This window comes from Pteropus alecto, unplaced genomic scaffold, assembly GCF_000325575.1.
Source record: "Pteropus alecto unplaced genomic scaffold, ASM32557v1 scaffold224, whole genome shotgun sequence".
Taxonomy (NCBI): Eukaryota; Metazoa; Chordata; class Mammalia; order Chiroptera; family Pteropodidae; genus Pteropus; species Pteropus alecto.
In genome coordinates, this window is record NW_006436289.1 from 4,403,839 (window position 1) to 4,427,443 (window position 23,605).

A 23,605-nucleotide genomic window follows, 5' to 3' on the forward strand; every position below is an offset into this window, starting at 1 on the left:
TTTAAAAAAAAAATAGTGTTGTCAGATACAGCTTGGAAAATATCCAGCCTTAAATTCCTGTGGATCAAGTCTGGCTGGGATAAGAATAATCATAAGGTGAATGCAAAATTTAGATGTGATATTTGCACTGAGAGAGAACAGGAGGCTACCTGTCAGATACGCCCTTAGGGAGTAAGGAAATAAATAAAGCTAGAGACGCTGTTGACAGAGACTTGGGCACAGGAGACAAGAACTACCTACTTAAACATACAAAGCTGCAAAGAGAGCCAGTAAGGGGTCCATTTACTGGCTGTATAAGAGACAGCTAGAAAACTTGAGAATGAAGGGAACTTGTTCGATAGAAAGTCTCTGGAAAAAGAGAGAGAGATTCTAGTTCATAGGGCGTGATGATGCTGGGTTTAGGGCAGTACCATTCTCAGGAATATCAAGAACTGCCTGGAGCATAATACAACCAGGTAACAACAGAAAAAGCTCAGAAAAAAATAGTTCTGAGACATATTGAAGGCTCAAGGCTTATCTAGAAGATTAGGATTAAGAAATAAACTGCAAACAAAAACAAAAACATCACATTAAAACAGAGAATAGTGTTGCAGAATAGAAGCATACATATCAAACATGGTAACTGCTATAGACTAACTGTTTGTGTGCCCCCAAAATTCATATGTTGAAACCTAACCCCTAATGTGATGCATTAGGAGGTGGGGCCTTTGGGAAGTGATTAGGTCATGAAGGTGGAGCCCGCATGAATGAGATTAGAACCCTTATTAAAAAGACCCCAGTGAGCTCTCTCACCCTTCTGTCCTTCTGTTTATGAACTAGGAAGCAGGCCCTTATCAGACGCCAAACCTGTGGTGTCTGGATCTGAGAGTTCTTCACCTCCAGAACTGTGAGAAATATATGTTTGTTGTTTAAGCCACCCAGTCTATGATATTTTGTTATAGCAGCTCAAGTAGACTAAGATAATGACCCTGTATCCAACTTCTTTTTAGCCCTAGATCTAATCTATCGACAGTTCCTGTTGGCTTCACTGTTAGTGTATATCCAGAATTCAGTCACTTCTCATCACCTCCATCATCACCAGTCTGATCCAAGTTATCATCACCTTACTTGGATAATTTGTTGCAAAAGCCTTCTGACTGGTTCTCTGTTCTTTTTTTACCATCCAAAATAATATTCTCGATATAGCAGAGTGATCCTTTAAAACATGAGTGAGATCATTTTGCTCCTTTACTCAAAACTTTCCAACGGCTGCCGGCTCACTCAAAGTAAAAGCCAAGGTGGGAGTATAGCTCGGGGGTAGAGCATTTGACCACAAAGTAAAAGCCAAGGTCCCTCCAAAGCCTATAAGGCCCTAGGGGATCAGTCCCCGCACACGTCATCACCTGCCTGACCTCACTCTTATCACTCTCTTCCTTGCTTCCCTTCACCTGGACCACTCCTCCATTATATATCCACATGTCTTGCTCACTTTACTTCCTCCTTTCCTTTAGCGAGGTCCTCCTTGACCATCCTACATAAAACCCTCACCTTCACTGATTCCTGTTTAGTTTTCTCAACAACACTTATCACTACCCAACATACTACATGTCTACTTATTTGGTTTTTGTCTCCTGGCCACCTCTATCCCAAGAATGAGTTTAGTTAAATCAAGGATTTTGTTTTGTTCATTACTGTAATCCTTGCCTAGGACAGTGCTTGGAATATAGGAAGCATGCAACATATATTTGCTGAGTGTAAATGAATAAACAAATGAGTGAACAGAATTTGGTGACCTTATTACAATAAGTCTGTACTACTTTTAGAATTAAAATCCAATAAGGAAAATACATTTTTAAAAAATGTACAACAGGAGGCAATTTCTTTTTTAAAATAAAATATAAACATAAAGACATCCCACGTTCAGAGATTGGCAGACCTAATATTGTTAAGATGGCAATACTCTCCAAACTGATCTACAGATTCAATATGATTTATATCAAAATTCCATCTGGCTTCTTTACAGAAACTGACAAGCCAATCCTGAAATTTGTCTGGTAATCATGGGACCCAGAATAGCTAAAACAATCTTGAAAAGGCAAAGCAAAGTTAGAAGACTCACGATTCCCAATTTCAAAATTTACTATAAAGCTGTAGGAATCAAGACGATGTGGTATAGGCATAAGAACAGACATATAGATCAATCGAGAGTCCAGAAATAAACTTATACATTTATAATCAGTTGATTTTTTTTGACGAGGGTGTAAAAATCACTCAGTGGGAGATAGAATAGAGTCTCCTCAACAATGGTGCTGGGATGACTGGATATTCACATGTACAAGAATGAAGCTGGAACTCTTCCTCACACCATATAAAAATGAACTCAAAGTGGTCAGAGATCTAAATGTAACAGTTAAAGCTATAAATCTCTTAGAAGAAAACTACGTAAATCTTAGATCAGGCAATGTTTTCTTAGATGTGACACCAAAAGCAAACAAAGAAAAATATAGGTAATTTATACTATATCAAAATTTAAAAATTTTGTTCTACAAAAGACACCATCAAGAAAGTGAAATGACAACACAAAGAGTGGTAGGAATATTTGCAACTCATTTATACAATAAGAAACTTGTATCCAGAATATAACTACGGCAAAGGATCTGAAGAGACATTTCTTCAAAGAAGATATGCAAATGGCCAATAAGCATATGAAAAAATGCTCAACATCATTAGCCATCAGGGAAATGCAAATCAAAACAACAATGATATACCACTTCACACTCACTAGAATGGCTATAATAAAAAAGACACATAATAACAAGTACTGTACAGAATATGGAGAAATTGGACCATACACTGCTGGTGGGAATGTAAAACAGTGCAGCCACTTTGGAAAACACTCTGGCAGTTTTTCCAAAGTTAAAATTGAGTTATCATATGACTTAGCGGTTCCACTCATAGATGAATACTCAAGAGGATTGTAAACATATGTCCACACAAAAACTTATACACGGATGTTCATAATAGTCAAAAGCGGAAACAACCCAGGTGGTCGTCAACTGATGAACGGATAAATACAATATGGTATATCCAGACAATGGAATATTATTCAGCAATAAAAGGAAGGAAGTACTGATATGTATCACAACATGGAGGAACCTTGCAAACATTATGCTCGGTGAAAGAGGCCATTCACAAAAGACCACATAGTGTATATTTCTCTTTCTATGAAAAGTCTAGAAAAGGCAAATGTATAGAGACGGAAGTAGATTGTCCAGGGTTGAGGTTGGGGAGGACAGATGGGGAGTGACTTCTAATGGGCTTAGGGCTTTTTGAGGAAGTGACAAAAATGTTCTCCAATTGACTGTGGTGATGGTTGCACAATGTTGTAACTACACTAGAACCACTGAATTGTATATTTTCCATAGATGAATTGGTTAGTATGTGAATGATAGCTCAAAAAAGCCACTATTAACAATATATAATATCTTAGTGTGCATATATATCTGTGTGACTCCTTTCGGATGATAAGATTACAAGTGAATTTTGTTTTTATCTTTTTGCTTTGTCCTTTCTCTCTAGAGATGCTCCTCTCGGGACTGAATGAACACTGGTGGAAGATATTGCAGAAAGGGTTCCACAGCAGGTGGGGCTGTACTAGATGACACTAAACATCCTTCCCAACTCTAAGATCTTAAGATTTGCCCTGGAAAATATTAAAAGGTGGATTAATATCTAATCAATTTGGAGGAACATGGTTCTCCTCTGAGATGTCTGAAGTATCACTCTGCGATCAAACACGTCACATTCTTTTAAGGACTTACCACACTGTAGTTCTTTAGGGCCAAGTGGGCTTTTCCCATGTGGAAATATGCTTTTGTGCATTTTTCATCACACTGCATAAAAGAGAATGACTAATCAGATGTTTCAGAAGATTTGAAGTCATCAGCACCCTCTACCTGCCTAGCTAATACAGTTAAGGCCGAGCTGTGTTCTCAGGACAGCTCCCAGAGTTGACACCTAAAACTTATCCGTGACTCTGTGACCAAACTAATTGATGCTTGAAAAGAGCCTGGATACACAGGAAAGCTCTCCTCTATCAAATTAATTAATGATACTTGTCAGTATTCATTTCCATTTAATGACACTCAATCAGGAAACGTACTAGAAACCCTTAGCTTAGGAGAGCTCTTGACCTTGGTGGAACATGAGAATTACTTTGAGAGGCTTATAAAAATCCTGATGGCCAGACTGAACCCCATGCCAATTAAATCATACTTTGGGGCAGGGCCCAGGCATCGATATTTTTAAAAACTCTCCAAGCGATGTAAATGTGCAGCCAAGTTTGAGAACCACTGGTTTATTAGAAGAGAGGCAAATTTACTCAGGGCAGACAGCTGAGGTTATTATTACATCTCAGTAGGCTTGGGAAGTTTCTCCTCTGAAATAAACCACAACATATACACTGGGAGCTTATACTTTTATCATTTAAGGTCAGGAGGGATTCCCGCCTCTAAAGGCAGGGTTGAAACTCAAGGCTGAGACTGTACCATGTGCACAGGGGGCCCTGCCTCTATCTGCCCCTAAGTATTATAACTCCAGAGGGAATGATTTGGCACAAAGACATAAACTATAATTTAAAATATACAGTTAAGTAATTGAACTCCTTTTATGTACAAGGCACTGTGCTGGGTCAGATGATCTTCAGGGGTTTAGATTTAAATAGATTGAGAGTGAAGTTCATGAGTCTAAAAAGTCCTGGGTGACCCCCTGCTCTGCCTCTCACCAGAAGTGGAATGTTGGCTAGGCCACCTCACTTTTCGGATGCTCATTTTCCTCACCTTGGATAGTGAAGATAGTAATAGCGTTTCTCTCTCAGGTTGCTGTGAGGAGGAAAAGCTTATAAAACACTAGTGCAGCACCAGGTGATATGGTATCATTGGCTACTGCTGCAGTTATAATAGCAATCTATTTCAAGGCAAAAGAGAGAGTTTAAAGAAAAGCTAAATAACAGTAGAGGAGGGAGCAATAATTGTTATTGGAGAGCCTCTTACATATGCATTTTCGTGAGTGTCATTTCCTGACTTGTTGCCAAGTGAATGGCAGTAGTAAAAGCAACAATAATAATCGTATGTTAATTGGTCCTCGGTCCTTTCCATGTAGTTCATATGAATTTCTCATATAAACCTTGTAACAACTCTATGAAATACAGTTGTTATTCCCGTTTTATAGATGAGGAAATGAAGGGTTGGAGAGGTTCAAGGTACATGATACACAGATACTAAGTAGAAGAGCTGGGATTTAAAATCTGGCCATTTGATTCCAGGTCCCAAAGTCTTAAAAATTATACCAAATCTCCTTTAGAAAAGTGCTATAGCAGTTCAGTAGAGGAAATGCACTCTGAAGAAATACAGTCTGACAAAGGGCTTACCAAGAAGGAGGAATCAGAGCTGGACCTTGAATGGTACGGAGAGTTGAAAAGAGAAAGGTGAAGGGAGAATGGGTTGAGCAAGGAAGTCCCAGAGGTCGGAGAGGGGCTGCTGGGGCTTCAGTGGAGGTCCAGTCCAAGGGGCAGGGGCTGGGTGGAGGGGAGATCAGGATGGAAGGGGTGAGTTAGACAGAGGCTTCACGGGGAGACCTTGAATACCAGTCTAGAGGAGGGCGAGTGATCCATGGTTGTGTGTGGGAAAGTTGAACTGGAGGCAGCGTGCAGAACTGACTAGAGGAGGGAAAGGCAGGGAAATAAGTGAGGGGACCAAAGCAATCGCTTAGAATGAGGGGCTAACGTCTGACGTCCTGCTGATGCTGGGAGAGAAAGGAAAATGCAGACACCAGAGCTATGTCAAAGAGAGAATTAACCAGCAGCAAATAATCATAAATGATAAGGGGGAAGGAGCATGTCAAGTCAAAAGGTTGGGGTTCAGATGCCTGGGGGACATCATGTGCCATTAGCAGAAAGAGGTAAGTCAGGGCAGGTAGTGGGGAAGGTTGAGTGGGAAGATGAAGAAATTGTTTCTAGACGTACCATGTTTCAGATGATGCCCAGGGAGGCGGCCGAAATGCAGCTCTGGAGCCCAGGGGGTGGTGGGGACTGAGGGAGTAGTTATGAGAGCCATTTGAAGAGATGAGAGTTGAACCCATGAGAGGAAACTAGAACTTTGAGGGAGAAACTGCAGAGAGAAGAAAGGCAGAGAGCCGAGGACTGAACCTCGGGGAATTCACAAAGGTGGAATTGAGGAGGCAGGAAAGGACCGGTCAGGGGAAGGGAGAACTCCAGCACTGTGGCTCATGAAAGCCAAATGTTCACAGAGCTGTCACTAGCAGAGCACTGGGGTTACAACAGGGGGAAACAGGCCCGAGCCTCGGAGCCCTGTCCAAGTCACTGTCACTGTGAAGGGGTGTTGTTGTGACTACACTTCCCTCGTACACTGAGGCAAAGGGCTGCTAATGGATTTTCTCCCTTTTCTTTCTTGACCATGTGTCAATCCTCATCAGGATTATCACGGTTGAACCCCACATCCCCTTAAAAGGAATCCTGCCTTCAAAGGATGATGTATTTTATTGTGCAGGAAGTGTTCTGCTGAGAAAGAAATGATTCTGATCCTAATTGAAACCAGCTTTGCTGCCTTATCTTCCCTGATGAGGAACATCAGTCTTGAAATAGCACCACATGGGCTTGTCTCTGCCAATTTGGAGTGTCAAAAAATATTAAACTGGCATAAAAGTACTAATGCTATTAATAATGCAGTGCCAATGACAGTCATTATTGATATATTACTTTTAAAGAGAGTGAAACTTTTAACTCACAGCTTTTACATAGGGCTAACCATTGTTAGTTTTTTAGAACTCCTTATCCATTTTTTCCATCTCTCCAAGTGTTTATTTAAACCTCTTCAACTGAGAGCCTCACTGGGCGCTTAACGAGATTGGCTGCTGAGTGTCAGCGTTTTTTAATGTCAGCTCTGCTGAACTTGCTTTGCCCGGGCTTCATTATTAATTACATTGTGTTTCAATTAACATTTGGGAACAAACCAGTGTATTATCATGAATCAGCGCGATGGCGTGCCTACTTCTTTGGCCCTTTTCAGATAAGAAAAGATACTTCTGGAAGTCCCATGAAGAGAGACCCCCGGCCAGGGGTTGTGGGGTTTAAGTTTTCAGTGGAGAGGCTGTTTTAGCAGACGGTTCAAAGAACCAGTTTACAGTTAGATCAACATTAGCCGTGTGATCCTACATAGGTTACTTAATTAATCTCTGAGGCTAGGTTTCCATGTCAGAAAAATAAGGATAACGGTGGTATTGAACATAACAGAATAGACTGTTGTGAGGCTCAAATGAGACAGCTCATGGCCAGCAAGCAGCAAATGGTGGCTTTTGCTGTTATTGTTAGAACAATTGAGGAAAACATCCTTGCCTCTGCTGAATGATGGTAGAAAAAGAAATCAGAATCAAATAATGTGACAAAGCAGGTTGGTGGTTCTATGCTGGAACTGTGAAGAACCTGATGTCGTCAGCGTTCGGCGGGTCCTGTAACTTAAAGACTATCAGGACGCAACGGGACAGGATTTGCCATCACACTGTCTAAAGGATAAAGAAATTAAGCACTCCAGATGGCAGTTTTGGACGATTTCTAGTGTTTTATAAACCGTTATTAGTAAAGGTGAATTTCTAATTCACCCATTTCCCTAGCTTACCCTCTTATTAAAAAATAGGGAAGTAGGTGTGGCCAATATGTTGCTATCAAAATGTGCTCTTGTTTTGGGCCATGTGTTCATTCAGCTAGGGTAGGTGTGCTGTACTGGGGGAATCGTGTCACAAGATAAACATGGCCTGTTCTCCTGTCACTTCAACTTTACTTGATTGTGAGTTATCTAAAATAATATGGATATATGAAGACGAACATAAATTTTATGGAGTACAATGCAAAATTCACAAGGATTCTTAGGATAAAACACATGTCTAAAAAGAAATTTCAGGCTCTCTGCTTCTAGATCCTCTAGGAGCTCATATTTGTTCCGCTAGCAGCACTTCAGCGAAAAAGTCTGGGCAGCACTGGTTTGGGTTATTTAGTTAAAGCCCCTATCATAGAGTAATTTAGGGGAATGGATTAAGGATTATTTAGATATTTCCTCATCTGAAATAATATTCCTAAGAAGTGATCATGGCACTTCTCTTTTAAAAACTCTTTGAATATTTTCACCTTACTTCTCCCCATCTCTGATTGTCTATTTTGGTAAATTTTGGAGGAAACACCATGCACAGTATCGTGCTGTCTGCCTGAGGACTGACGAGTATTCAGGCTGAACAACAGGAATTCTTTCTTCTGATTAATCCTCTACAAATAGGGGATGCTATAATACATTTCTAAATTATTAGAGCTGGAAAGAAAAAGCACTAACTGAAGAGGATAAATGACACTGTAGAAACAAGCGCCCATGGTTGGCTCTGGAAAGAGGAGGCATCACCACTATCACATGAAGCAAACGTCTGATAACACAACAGCAAAGGATGAGTCGCTGCAATATAAGCCTCGAAAACCAATATTAACAGCAGCTTCTCTGGAGTACTAAGAGCTAAGTGTTTTATGTATACTGTCATAACCCTCAAAGCAATTCTACTCTACCCATTTTACAGATGAGGAAACTGAGGCTCTGATCGCAGAACCAGTACCCTTTCCCTCCCATGATACACTGGTAGTTTCCCCTCTATTCTGGCCCAGGGAAGCCCAACTCCATAATGTGGAAAAGGAAATTTCTTCTTACCTTCAGAGCCCAGTCACAATCCACTAGTGCCTTCTGGTAGTCCCCAAGTTTTATATAAGCCTGTAATGACACAAATAGCTGATATTCACACACAACCCAGTATCATGCAGTCCTTAGTTAACACAGAAAGAGCAGCTGAACAGTAGAATGATGATGAGAAATAACTGGTCCCTATCAGTATCAGCCAGGGTCCCTGCAGGAAACAGGTGGCATACTCATGCTCAGATGGTAGCCGAGAAGAGTTTAATAAAGGGACTATTTACAAGGTGAGGGCAAGAGAAACCAACAGGAATGCTACAAAATTCCAGGGCTAGCAACAGTGGACAGCCATTACCACTGCTAGAACTGCAGGAGCGTAAGGAGGAGCAATGACCAAAACAGGAGAGGGCAGCTTTGTGAAAAGCACTGCCTGATGGGACCTGAGGCCTTGAGTAGAGGAGAAGCTGAGATACCCAATGTCACTGTCCTCCTTCCTCCGATCTCATTGGCTAAACCCAAAATGGAAGCTAGAAAGCAGGGAAGTCAAGGGGCCAGTCCACAGAGGTCAGTCCTCAGGGCATAGAGCAGGCCAGAGAAAGATTTGGAGAAGCAAAAGAAAATATCCAGCACACAAAACACATCTATAAAGGTAGAGTTAGCTTCTAGAGTCGTCTCCCTGTGAATATTCCAGGAGGAAACCAAATGATAAAGGGAATCAAAAAGATAATAACAAATGTTGGCAAGAATGTAGAAAAATTGGAAGCCTCATACACAGCTGGTGGGAATGTAAAATGATGTAGCCATTATGGAAAACAATCTGGCAGTTCCTCAAAAGACTAAACATTGAGTTACCATACCATATGATCCAGCAATGCCACTCCTGGGTAGATACCCAACAGGATTGTAAACATATGTTCACAAAAAATTAAACTGGTACACAAATGTTCACGGAAGCATTATTCATAATGGTCAAAAAGTAGAAACAATTCACATGTCCATCAACGGATGAATGGATAAATAAAATGTGATATAGCCATGCAATGTTATATTATGCAGCAATAAATATATATTACGACATGGACGGGCCTTGAAAACATTATATTAAAGGAGCCAGACAAAAAAGGAAAAATATTATTTGACTTCATTTATATGAAATGTCCAGAATAGGGAGATTATATGTAGAGACAGAAGGTACAGCAAGTCATGAAATAACATCGTTTTGTTCAATGTCATTTCATTATTACGTTGATAAAAAGCCGTAGGAACTTAACTCTTGTTTCTACATCAATTAGCCTGTGGTAAAACTGGTTTCATTATATGTTATTTTGCTGAAAGTTGCAGAAATTAGACTTACTATAGATTAGTGGTTGCCTAGGACTGGGGGTGGGGCAGTACAGGGGTTTGTGGTGAAATGCTTAAAGGGTTTCTTTTTGGGATAACAAGAATGTTCTAAAATTGGTTGCAGTGATTGTTGTACAACTCTGTGAGTATACTAAAACCTATTGAATTGTACACTTTAAATGGGTAAATTATACGTCAATTATATTTCAATAAAGCTGTTCCCCCCCCACCCAACGAAAAGGAAAAAGTTGTGTTTCTTTCCTCATGAGCAGAGCAAGAAGGAAGAGACACAGGAAGTAGGCTGACATTTACAAGTCAGGCCATCAATCGCCATGAGCCCTTGGTGCCAAATGCCTTGGGGCGCTCTTTTGGAATCCCCTAAAATTGAAAAAAATCTGGAAAATAAAGAATTGACTCAGAATTCCGGGTTCTACTCAAGCTAAACTGAATTCAGTTCACTTGTAATTTCAAAGAACTAGTGGCATATAAACAAATGAAAGGCTGTTTAACATCAAGCACAGTGGCTACTGTACCCTCTACTAATTACTGGACACGATAGGTGGTCAATAAATTCTTATTAAGTTGCACTAAGTAGCCTTTAAGCACTCTTCTTTCAAAAAGTTCCCTAAAAAGGAGCAATGATCACCCGTTATAAGAAAGAAAAACCAGGCATCAGGAAGATAAGTAGCTTTCCCAAGGATCCATCAGTCACCAATAGAAGAGCCAATACTCCATGCAGGTTTGCCCATGATGAAGACTGTACCAGGGCACTGTGACATTCTTAACAATAAATCTGATGAGATATTTACGTGGCAGAGCCAATTATGGGATCAGTGTTATAACTTATGGGGAATGCAAGCATTCGACCAAAGTGAGGAGGGAGCAGGCAATAGCCAGCTAATGAATTTATGCAGTGCAGCTCTTTGCATCGATAGGAAGGAAGCTGCTAAGTAGTGCTTTCATTAACTCAGGTTCTCTCCTAATTAAAGCTGATGACTGAGTTTTCTGTTCTATAAAGCATCATTCTTTCCTCCAGGGTTTGGGGTTGCATTTGAAGGTCAGAGGATACAAGGAAGAAAGTAGCATTCTTCTAGACAACTGTAGCCATGAATTCATGACGTTGCTATTCAAGATACATACGAACTTGGAAAAAGTCTATATGAGCTTCAACAAGTTCTCTACACGAGCTTTTTACTTTTTTCTCCTTTTTAAGGCTTGGATTCAACATCCTATAACTTCCCCCTTCTCTTTTGCTTTTCTACATTTTAAGAACAACTACTACTTCCAAATGATTTATCTAAATTACACAGGCAATCTATTGATCATAACATTAGCTCCAAGAGAAAAACAAAGCTATGAAAGGGTAGGTTTTTTCTCTAGCAAGCAGAAACACTCAATTCACGGGGCCCTTAAGTGTTTTCTAACACTGCATGCAAACAGGGGAGGCATTTTAAAAATAGTCTATGGTTTAAATGATTCATAACACTAGGCAGCACGTTTTGCATTTATTTGTCTCCGAATAAGCTTTCTCTTTGGGAAAAGTAGGAGGAATTGCTTCCTCAAAGCTTCCATTGCATTTACTTATTTTTATCCAGTTATTCTTAATGTGGATAAAACTAATCACAGTGTTGTTTAAACTTGAGTATAGTAAAAATGTAACTAATTTAGATTAATTAGGGCATAGACTTTCTGAATTAGACATGTCTGAATTACGTAACATTACAAAAGTATTCGATTTTACTGCTTTCAAATAACTTTTGTGTAACAAGACTGAATAAGCATCACTAGGTAAATGCTTTGGAGACCCAATTTAGTGATAAATAAAAAGGAACTATAATTATTATAGTAATTGTTTCCATTTAAATGTTTCATTTGGAGTGTCAACAGAAACTTAAATTACCTTAAATGGACTTATTGTGCTTCCAGTGTTACGTAACTTAATAAGGATTTATTGAACATCTGTTATGAATAAAGCGGCAGTTTTTGCCCTCAAAAAGTTTATGATTTTGTTAGGGGTATAAAATTTACACTGTTAAATCAAACTCTGGCCATTTTATTTACCAGCTTGCTTCTTTATGACAATTTTTTTTCTACAAATGGGACTACATAAATGACATCTCAACTCTAGCCTGACTTAAACTGCTGAACTTGGGGTGGCTCCAAAGTGTACTGGTTAGCACGTCTGCTTTACATGGAGAAGGTCCTGGGTTCGCACCGCAGGTGGAGCCATGGACCATAACCCAGGTGCGCCTGGCCCCGGGTGCACCAGGCCCCCCGAGTGTGCTGGGGTACCAGGCCCTGGGGGGTGCCAGGTCCTGGGTGCATGCCCCGAATGTGTGGGAGGAGATGCCCCGCCTTCAGAGATCCAGTTCTTAAGGCGAAACAGCAACATCCATAGGTCAGGGGTAGAAGTGGCGGGCGGGCTGGGCTGAGGATTAAAGAGGGGGGAAAAAAATAAATAAATAAAAAATAAACTGTTGAACTAATGAGGTTATACTGTGCTTGGATTTATCATTAAATCACTGTCAATTCTCAGACTTTTTGGCCTCTAATGTCCTGTTTCTAGCTTTCAATACTCTCCCTCAATGTACCACGGGAAGATGTTCTTAGTCTTGAGTTAAGGAAACTGGAGCTGATGAGGGCTCTTCTATAAATGACACAACATCAAGTTCATCTTGCACAGGTTCTACTAACATATCCTGACCATCGGATAATCATGTCCACAAATCTGTCATATGTTGAGGCCTAAGCAACTCAAGTACTTTTCAAAAGATAAGGTCACAGATAATTTTTTTTTTTTTTTTCAAATAAGAACTATCAACCTTACCTCTTCTTTAAGTAGCAGATAATAAACATACGGGTGATAGTTCTTACCTGGCATTCCAGGAAACTGAGCTCATCTGAGATACAAAACTGAGGTATTAGGGATTTGAGAAACTCCAAATTTCTGAGAAATTGACTCTAGGCCCATCAGCTATCCAGTCTACCCCAGTCACAGAATCTAAATCAAAGAGGGATTGATATAATGAAAAAGAATTAACAGGAGAGTAACCTTCAAAAGTTTAGACTACCATTAAAAAGGAAGCTGGACAAATCCAGTGGGACAGAATTCCAAGGTCTCACAGGTAATTTCGTTCCTCTAGTTTTCTCCTTTACACACATGGAAAAGTGTCTGGTTACCATCAGTGTTGTGCTGGAGCAGACTTATACTACGGAGAGAACTGATTACGTGTAGCTCTTCCCAAAGTCCTCCTTCAATTATTTTAAGTTGGTAGCTGACACTGGACCACGGTAAGAGTATTTACACCATGGACATTGGCAAATGCTCCCTCTACATCCCAAAAAGAACAAACTGTTAAACATTTACCAACATACCATTGGCACCAATTAGTCTCGCTTTCTCTGATTTCACAGGTTTAGTGGCTACCTTTCCCCGAGAAAACCCCATGGATACATTCTTGGCTCACTGACCTGGGCTCGGTTGGTGTACAGCACTTTCATGTCCTTCAGCTTCTCCAAACCCTCACTGTAGCACAGGATGGCCGTTTCATAATCGCCTCTAACAAATGCTTCATTTCCCTTTTCTTTTAGGGCTAAGAGAATAAGAGTCATACAGGTGAGCCCTCCCCGCACACTGGAAGATTCTTTCAGACTTTATTACCCCAGTTTTCCAATTTCACATAGAAGGTCCCAGCTTCTATCGACCCAAAGGGGACCTGTCACTTGTTTCTCTCTGCAGGTATAGCGGGATCTGTTTCTTTAAGGATTTTTTTTCTCTAAATGCATCCCAAGTCTTCTAAGTAGCTTCTCAGAAAATGTAAAGGTTTCTGCCTCAAGGCTCAGAAACACTCCAAACTTGCCACAAAGACCAAGTCTACACATTTCACGTTTCATCAAAAAGGTCAAACAACTCATTTTCTAGCAAATATGGAATCATTCAGATCTGCAGCTCACACACCACTGGTGGTATAAGATCGATGCGGAAAGCGTTCTTTTGTTATGTATGTCTCCCGCCACATACACCACCTCAACGCTTCTCAATCTTTGTTTTTTGTTTCATTTTTTCATTTTCACCTCTTCATCTATGCCTCAAGCTAGCCAGTGGTACCTCACTCCCATCTCAATCCCTACATTCCAAGTATTGTTTAGTGTTGGTCAGTCTGATCTGCTAAGTCCACCAAATGACTTAGTAAGATATTTGACTGTAGAGGCTGACTGATAGCTATGTCCTACTCCCTGCTAGTTGCAGCAGAGACAGAGGACAGACCACAATGGTTTCTGCTTGATGAGGTCCCACTGCCTCAGGCCCCCCATGAACACAGCTATAGAAAAGTGAAGACTGACAATTACCATCTGCTAAGACTCTGTTTTCTCTTCTTCTCTTGGCACGTTCCTTTGCATCCTTCTCCACAAATGCCAAGAAAGCCTCTGACAGCAGAGTCATTTCAAATATTAAAAAGAAAAATCCAAATACTATAATCAGTTTTTTAGCTCGAATTTAAAAGAAAGCTACTTTTAAGATTTAGAGCCATACTTCTCATACATATACATGTAGGCACATGCACACATACACACAAGCACACACACACACACACACACACACACATTCTGAGGCAACTAAAATGACATCTTCTTAATTTGACATGGTAATCTGTGTGATGTATTATTATACATGATGGCTATGTCTGTGCTTCGAATATGAATTATGCCTTTTAAAAGAGTTTTTCTCTAAAAAAAAAAAAAGATTTTTTCCCTGAAGGCAGACTTTTTGTTCTGTTTAGCATAATGAATTTCTGAGCTGGGCAACAGAGAAACTATTTGGATTGCTCGAGCAGCTAAGAGTAAACTGGAAGATACAGAATAACTAGATTCAGTTTACAAAAGACTGGCCAGGAGAAAATAGAGAAAAACCTCTGATAGCTGTTCCCTCTGACCACTAGGAACAGAACTGGGGGATCAGGAGGTTTTTGTTCATGGGTTATTTGTAAATGCAGAGGCTATAATTTAAGGGTCTGGAAGCTACAATCAATAAACACTGTTCTTAAATAAATAACACACACTGGGAAGAGAGATGCTGTCCTTACCTGAGTTTATTTCATCTGCATTCTGTAGGGCACAGGTTATCATAAAAACAAAGAAACAAATTTCAAAAACCACTCTGATTTATAAGTATACAAACCAAGAAGGCATTAATTACATGTGGGGAGCAGAGTCATTTCCTCTCATCGCCAATACTGAAGGGCCCAAAATTCAGGGGACTTACTTTAAATCAGGAGATCTGATTATGGGCACAACTGTCATAAAGCTAGGTCTGCAGAAACAAGGGTGACCAAATCAAGGGACCCCAGCTGTGGCTCTATGAGTTGGAAACATAAGTTAGTAGAGTATATTACCCTAACAGCTTAGATGTGGTCACAAGCTTAGGGGGTGGAGAAGCCAAATTTTCATTAAAACAAACCAAAAAGTTTGTTTAAAGATGACCCAGAAGGAGCAAGAAAAAAAAAATCAGTGTTTATATTTCCTTATAGAAAATAAATATAGTGAATCTAAAAAACAAGATTATTTCAGCCTCGCCAGACAATTTGATATTAAACTACTATTTCCTCTGCTTCAATGCTGACCTCTTCACTATATCTACTTATGTAACTCCATAATAGAAAAAGGAAACCTTAGTAAGAGCTTGCGGAGGACTGATCATGGTCTTGTTCAAGGTGGTCCTGCATCCATCCTCCTCTTGGTATTCCTCTGTAAGTAGTAGTCTCTTTTCTGTCTTGAGGACAGCTTTCTCTTGAGCAACTGGGTCATCAGAATTCATGTCCTGGATTAAATTGGCTAAAGAAGAAATCAGATTGTAAATCATTCAAACGAGGTCTTCGAAAAGAAAGACTGTTCACTAGAAAGGATGGTGTAAAACATTTACAAGAACTCTCATTTTTCCAGCTTTATTGAGATATCGACATATAACATTGTGTAAGTTTAAGATATACAATGTGGTGATTTGATAAATATTGTGAAACGATTCCCACCATAAGATTAGTTAATATGTCCATCTCCTCGTATAATTACAACTTTTTTTTTTGTGGTGAGAACATTTGAGATTACTCTCTTAGCAACTTTCAAGTATGTAATACAGTATTCTTAACTATAATCACCATGCTATACGTTAGATCTCCAGAATTTACTCATCTTATAACTAAAAGTTTATAGCCTTTAACCATCTCCCCATTTCTTAAAGAAGGTTCTGAAGAGAAAGCAAAAATTCAAGCAATTAGAACCAATGAGAAAAAATTAAGAACAGGATTTGTTTTGCCTGGAAAAAGCTGCAGAAAAATTTAATCACGGCCTTCAATCAAGGAAAATAATTTTAAGCCATTTATGTAATTCAACATCAATTTATGAAGAGCTTATTATAAGTTAGATATTATGCAGAATGCTATAGATAACAATGATGAATAAAAAAGGTTCTTACTTTTGAAGAGCTTATAATCTTGTGTGAGAGAGGAACAGGTAAATAAAAGCAGCTCTAAGATCACAAAACAACAGTCCTTAACCCTGTCCTTATCTGTCTTAACTTTACTGCCCACACGGCTTAAGATCCCATGGTTCATCACTTAGCCATCATCCCGCCCACATGCTGAACTCCCTTGCCCACCTACCTGCCAGACAAAACTCCAACTCTAATGAATCCAACTCTCACCTCACCTTTATTAGGGATGCTGAATACTGACAGAGAAGGATAGATGGATGCCTGGGGGAACTGGTCCTAACTCAACTGGACTCTCAGTGATGCTCAGCAATCCTACTTAGTTATCCTAGTACAATTCTGACACCAATTCCAATGTGGGTTTTTCCCTCCACACCACCAAACAATTCTCTGACACCAACTGGGTATCCTACAATTCAACTCGATTCTGACACTATCTACCTAGAGATAGCAGCAGATCCCACAGGTTAAGGGCTCGGTCCTACAAGACTGTCCAGCCCCCTCACGCCCACACTTCAGGGGCCAACGGAAAGCCCAGGTTGTCACCTGTGCTTCTGACCAAACAGCTATAGATTGGAGGTTCCCACGACCTCCCCCTCTGGTTTGATTAATTTGCTAAAGGGGCTCACAAAACTCAGAGAAACAATTTACTTACTAGATTACCACTTCATTATAAAAATATATCTATAACTCGGGAACAGCCAGATTAAAGAGAGGCATAGGGCAAAGTGGGAAGGGGGTGCAGAGCTTCCGTGCCCTCTCTGAGCGCTCCACCTTTCCCCAAATCTTCAGGTGTTCACCAACCCAAAAGCTCTCTGAATCCTGGCCTTTGGGTTTTTATGGAGGTGTCACTACATTGGCATGATTGATGAAATCACTGGCTACTAGGGATCAATTCAACCTCCAGCTCCTATTCCCTCTCCAGAGGGTGGGAATGAAAGTTCTAGCCCTCCAATCACACCCTTGGTTCCCTTGGCAACCAGCTCTCACCCTTAGGATCCTAGTCAGTCATTAACATAAACTGGGCTGTGATTGAAAGGGGTTTGCTATGAATATCAAGATACTTTGATCTGTTTTACCATTGAGAAAATCCCACAGCTTTTAGAAGCTCTGTGACAGGAACAGAGATGAAGAGCAAATATGTATTTCTTATTATAAATCATATCATACCTAGGCAAGTCATCCTATCATTCTCCCAGGGGTTTTAAAAAATTGTCTCCAAGCTAAACTTGACCATTTTAAACAGATAACCTTATTAATGAAGGAAAACACCATCAGAAAGGAACCCCTTTAACTATCTGTCATCAAAACCACAAATTGCCTGCATCTGCCTCCATCCTCTTTTCTACTACAAGGAAAAAGTTCTCCCGCTATGTGAAGTTAATCCCTCCATCCTGTGCTCACCATACCATCACCTTGTTTTGCATAATCTGGAACCTTGTATCATCAATTAATGTTGCCATTTCCACAATATTTTCAACTTCTCCCATTTTCTCAGCTTCTTTCCATTGGTATTCATACACTTCAAATCTCTCCCAAGGTCCTATCTCTTCTTCTTTGCAACTAGCTTCTTAAAGACATTTTCCTGTTCCTATTTCTTCATTTCCCACTGACTCTTCAAGGTAATTTTTCACATCTTTCAGCTGTTGAATATTTGAAACAAAGAGAAAATAATAAAGACATTTTGTTTCTACACCATTTGTAAGTTAACAAGCATTCTTCTTCAGCATGTTTTGATGGCTTATTATTTGTATTATTTAGCTTTTGCTGCACAACACTCCACCCCAAAACTTCATGCTTAAAACAACTATCTGTTATTTAGCTTTATTTAGTTCACAATTCTCTAGGTCAGCAATTTGGGCTGGGCTTAGCTGGCTAGGTCTTCTGGTTTCAGCAGGGGTCGTATATGTCCATGGCCAGCTGTCAATCAGCTAAGTGGCTCTTTTCTGAAAGTTGGTCGATTGTTGGCTCCAGCAATGGAAACAACTAAGAAAAGTATGTCTCGTCTTCTGGCAGGGGTTTCCAAGAGTGCATGAGAGTGAGCCCTATTGCCTTATTGCACTTTTCAAGCTGCTTCTGCTTGTGTCATGTTTACAAACATCCTTTTGGCCAAAGCAAGTCACATGGCCAATCCAGATTCAAGAGACAGAGAAGCAGACTCTACTCTTGATGGGAAGAAAGGAATTTGTGACTGTTTTTGCAGTCTACTAGAGTATTTGTATATGTATTTAATTATCTTAAATAAATGGTTTTGTAAAATGTGCATTCTTTCACAACCTATACATAATTCTAGCTCATCACTTTAATCACTGTATATGCCATAGTTAATCCATTCTTATTGATGGACATCCAGGTGTTTTTAAATTTTCATTTTTTTTTTTTTGCTACATCAAATAAATGCTGAATTAAATATCTGTGTACATATTTCCTTGTGCACATATGCGACATATTCTTCAAGCTATGGCTGTTATCACTTTTTACCCCTACAAGCAGTGTACAAGAGTTCCCATTCCTCCACATCCTTGCCAACACTTGCTATTGTCAAAATTTCAAACTGTTATCACTCTAATGAATGGGAATGGTATCTCATTAATGTTTCCATCTACATTTCTATCTGAATTGCTTGCTCCCATTCTTGGCCAATTTTCTGTTGGGTTGTCTTTTTCTTATTATGATTTCTTTACATATTCTGAATTTGTTATACATATTTACAAACATCTTCTCTTTAGGCATGGTTTGTTTCTTCATCTGTTTTTATGAAACCTTTTGTTAAAGAGAATTTCTTTTTAATTATAATGTGTTCAAATATTTTCCTTTATGATTTATGCCTTTCGGGTATTTCAAGATTACAATTATACCCTCTTGTGTTGTCTTCTAAAAGTTTCAAAGTTTTGTTTTTCTCATTAAGGTATTTAATTCACCTAGAGTTGATTTTTGCATAGGGCACCAGCACCATTTATTGAAGAGTCCCGGCCTTCTCCACTGATGTGCCTCATCCCTGTTACATGCACGAATCTGCTGTAGGCTCTTTGTTCCATTCTACTGGATTAAAAGACTTCTCCAGCACCAAAACTTCCATGTATAATTACTATTGGTTTATAATAAATCTTGAACATCTGGTAGAAAGAGCTATACCACCTTCTTCTTTTTCTGCAAAATTGTCTTATTTTTAAAACTTATTTATTGATTCTTCTTAGCCCTTTGCTCTTCTGTGTGAACTCTGGAATCAGCTTGTTAAATTCTAAACAAAACACGTTTAAGATTTTGACCAAAATTATCCTGAATTAGAGAATAATTTGAGGAGAATCTTGATCTTGGACTTCTTGCTTCCAGAACTGTGAGAAAATAAAGTTGTGTTGCTTAAGGCCCCTAGCTTGTGATAAGTTGTTAAGGCAGCCCAAACAAACTAATATACCTCCCTAAACTGAGTTAGGATCTCTTGCACTTCACGTCTCCCTTTGTACCATACATGACACTTTGTATCATACATTGTGAATACTAGGTCTGGCTGTGATCCAGGCTCGTGGCTAGGGATAGGACTCCAGATTTAAAATGTTACATTAATGTAGTAGGGCCCCTCTTCCTAACTTATGTAAGTATGACTCAGCTTATTGTTTATTACACATTTGTGGCAGAATGCCACTATTGTTCTCTGACATATATAAAGCCCACGTGGTCCTCTAGCGCAGAAGCGCGCACTCCCCGCAATAAAGTTGGTGCTGCTGTTTCATTCTCATGTCGGCTCCTCTATGTTCTTTCAACTGGGCGTGTCATCACAGAAACCTCCCCTTCTTGATCACCTCGGAGCTGACATATTTGTTTAGCGTATGTTTTCCCCATTGGACTATAGACATCATGAAGGAAGGTAATTCTTGTTTATTGTTACTGTATTCTCCAGTGCTTAGCAATAGTCAATACATAGCAAGAACCCAAGCAATGAATGTATAGTATCTATACACATGTGGCTATATATACTTAATTATAAATGAAATAAAATTAGAAATTCAGTTCCTCAGTAGCGCTAGCCACATTTCAAATGCTCACTAGCCACATGTGGCTACTGGTTACTATTGTGAACAGTGCAGGCTATAGGACAGTTCCATCATCACAGAAAGTTCTATTTGGAAGTACCTGAAGGAACTTTGAGTAGGAATGAAAGTTAGCCAGGGAAAGAAAGATGGGGAGGCAGAGAGAACGACAAAAGCAATATGCAGAATATAAACCATCAGGGTCTGTTCAGGGATCTAAAATCATTTTGTTGCAGCTCAAGTGTGAGGTAGAGAGAGGAGCAAGGTAACGAGAGGTCATGGGAGGATTTCAGTCCTGATGAGAGCTTGAAAAGTATTGTGACTGCAGAGAGAATCCAAGCAGAGAAGTGTCTGGGTCAGATTTGCATTTTAGATACATTACTCTGCGGGGAGTGTATGCCTGGAGGCAGGAAAAACAATCAGAAGGTTGTTGAAATAGTCTGGGTTAAGAGAACCATAACAAAGGGAGGGTTGGGGAGGATGGAGCTGGAGAAAGAAGCCAAACTTGATGGCTGATTGAAAGTAGGGCTGAGAGATGGGAGGAGTCCAATGTAACTTGTAAATTTCTGGATAGTAGTATCACCTACTGAGACTAGAATGAAGGTGAAGGTAAGAAGCAGGTTTTGAGAGGAGGAAGACAGAAGGGGAAAGACATAACTCAATTTAGGACACATTAAGTTTGCAGTGTTTTATAGGATACAGTGGGTATGACAGTATAGAGGCTGAGACTCAGGAAAGAAGGCTGGGTGGCAGTTGAGACGTGAGGGTCATCAGCAGACAGGTGGTAGTTAAAACCACGTGCTTGGACTAGAAGGCCTGAAGAAAAAGAGGAGCAGTGCGCCAAGGCCAGAACTCCACAAAACAACATTTAGGGGTGGGCAGAGGAGATGCCCATGACAAACACAAAGAACACATTATGGATGCATCATTTATCAAGTTACACAAACTATTTTTAAAATCATTTTATTCTTTGAATCCAGAGAATCCGCTGGAAGCAGCAATTTGACATATTTATTTAATATGTAAGGTTTATTTATTTGCTTGTTTCTATCCTCGAACAAACTCCCTGAAGTCTGAACAGAAACTAACTGCTTTGGAATTTCTTGAATGTGTCTGTGGGGTCAGAGTACATCCTTTGGGATCCCACTGTCTTAGTTGGGGAAGGGGTCTTTTTACCTAGAGAGAGACAGGGGTATGCCAACCATGAGCAATCAATGTAACTTCATTGATCCTGAGGGAAAGCCATTGGATTTTGCCTCTGCAGCCCAAAAACCGAAATGGCTCTATTCTAAAACAAGAAATCCCAGACTGATCAAGGGGGAGCTTGGGTGATCTCCTCAAGTGGAACAGCTAGGCTCATTGGCAATGGGGATATAGAAGCTCCTTTTGACCTGATTCTACATGGAAGGGGACAAAATATGATAAAGTCAAAATATGGCTGTCAGCCTATATTCCCATAGAATGTTAACAGCTTCTCTGATATCAATTAACAGCCAGAAAATACTACCCCCAGGCTCTAATATTACTTGCTTCTCAGTACCCTTTTTGTTGAATTTCTATTACATTTTTTCTTAAGAGTCATAAACCTGTCAGGCAACCCAAGAACTTAGAGTAATCATTTTTCTTTAGTCACTACAGCTCTCTAAAGTAGAATTTAATTTATGATTCACTGCTACTTACTGATTTCATCCACATCTTTAAGAAATTTCTGCAAGTCTTCCTCTTGATAGTCAGCCATTATAAACCAGAATCCCTGAGGGAAGCAGCATAAATGATGAAAATTAATAATAATGAAATACTAAACAGAATTTGTCAGGCTTATTAGCCTTCTAAGACTAAGAGCCAACTGGTTATTTAAGACGGATTTATGCTTATAAATGTTATGAATAAACAGCAGGATGATCTATTTCATATTGACTGCTGTTAGGGCCAGGGGACATTCATTATTTGTGGTGATTCCTCCAGAAAGCCACTCTGCAAAATGTTCCTGCAAAGCCAACATCAACCACTGTGATTTGGAGACTTGACAGAAAGAAGACCAGTAGGAGAGCAGTTGACAGGCTCCCAGAGATGGTAGAAGATGCTAATGCTTGACTTTGAGCAGAAGCTTGGAACTGGCAGTGTGACAGGTAACCAGAGATGGAACAATTTGCATCCAAATGTCCAAAATTGTTTAAAATATAGCCTTCTGGATTGTTTCTGAGGAGTGAAGAGAAGCTACAAATTGGCTGAAGAGATTAGAACTTGATGGCACCATGCACCAGCATCTCTTCTGTTCTGAGTACTTTAGATTTATTATCTCTCAGCTGTTTCTAAGTGAAAAGGCATATGGTGTATGCACCCAGTGGTTCCCAAAGGCCCATCAACAGACCATAAAGATCACCCCAAAACTTGTTAAATATACAGATTCCTCAGCCTTAGCGCTAGAGCTCCTCCATCAGTAAACCTGAGATAGTACACAGAAATGTTTTAAACACTCTCCAGGTGATTCTGATTTACAGCTAGGTTTAGCAGTCGTGTAAGGCACCTGTACCTGGGAATTTGAAATCTGCCACAAACAAGCTGTGAGTTATCTGATCTGAGACTTCACCAATTACAAGCTGTGTGACCTCAACCTAAAGTCACAACCTCTTAGGCCTCAGAGTCCTCATTCATTCTATGGAAACGGTAATTACAGACTGTGAAGGCTATCCTGGGGATTAATTTAAAGCTCCAGGCACCCTTATCTATAAAATGGGGGTGGGATTGTGTGGCTTAAATAAATGATCGCTGGGGTTCTTTTCAGCTCTAATATTTTACACTTTCACGGAACTAGGGCCTTGTGGAGTGAGTTAACTTGCCCCAGGTTAGGATGGACAAAAGGCTCAGAACCTCCACGGACAGGGGCCAACCCCTCTGCTCCCAGGGCAGGGGGCTAAGGGCAGTGAACCCACTACAGGATGAGGCCAGGCCAGGTGATGCCACGGTCATCCAGCGCTCGGAGTTTCACTCCGCGGCAGCTGCTCACCGCCTAGACAAGTGCTGTAGCCCGCGAC

General features: G+C 40.0%; 1 protein-coding gene across 2 annotated transcripts in view; it reads right to left on the reverse strand.

The window, feature by feature from the left end:
• The window catches only part of TTC12 (tetratricopeptide repeat domain 12), a 43,226-nt gene that overhangs the window by 19,338 nt on the left and 283 nt on the right, over positions 1 to 23,605 (reverse strand). The window contains exons 2-8 of one of the 2 annotated variants that reach the window (XM_006912804.3): positions 22,251 to 22,323; positions 15,727 to 15,890; positions 15,143 to 15,164; positions 14,409 to 14,486; positions 13,530 to 13,651; positions 8,739 to 8,798; positions 3,801 to 3,872 (exon numbers count right to left, since the gene is read on the reverse strand). In XM_006912804.3, coding sequence (XP_006912866.1) covers positions 3,801 to 3,872; positions 8,739 to 8,798; positions 13,530 to 13,651; positions 14,409 to 14,486; positions 15,143 to 15,164; positions 15,727 to 15,890; positions 22,251 to 22,308 — 576 coding nt within the window. In that variant the 5' untranslated portion in view covers positions 22,309 to 22,323. The remainder of the gene's footprint in view (positions 1 to 3,800; positions 3,873 to 8,738; positions 8,799 to 13,529; positions 13,652 to 14,408; positions 14,487 to 15,142; positions 15,165 to 15,726; positions 15,891 to 22,250; positions 22,324 to 23,605) is intronic. The other variant, XM_015590087.2, reaches the window with a different exon arrangement.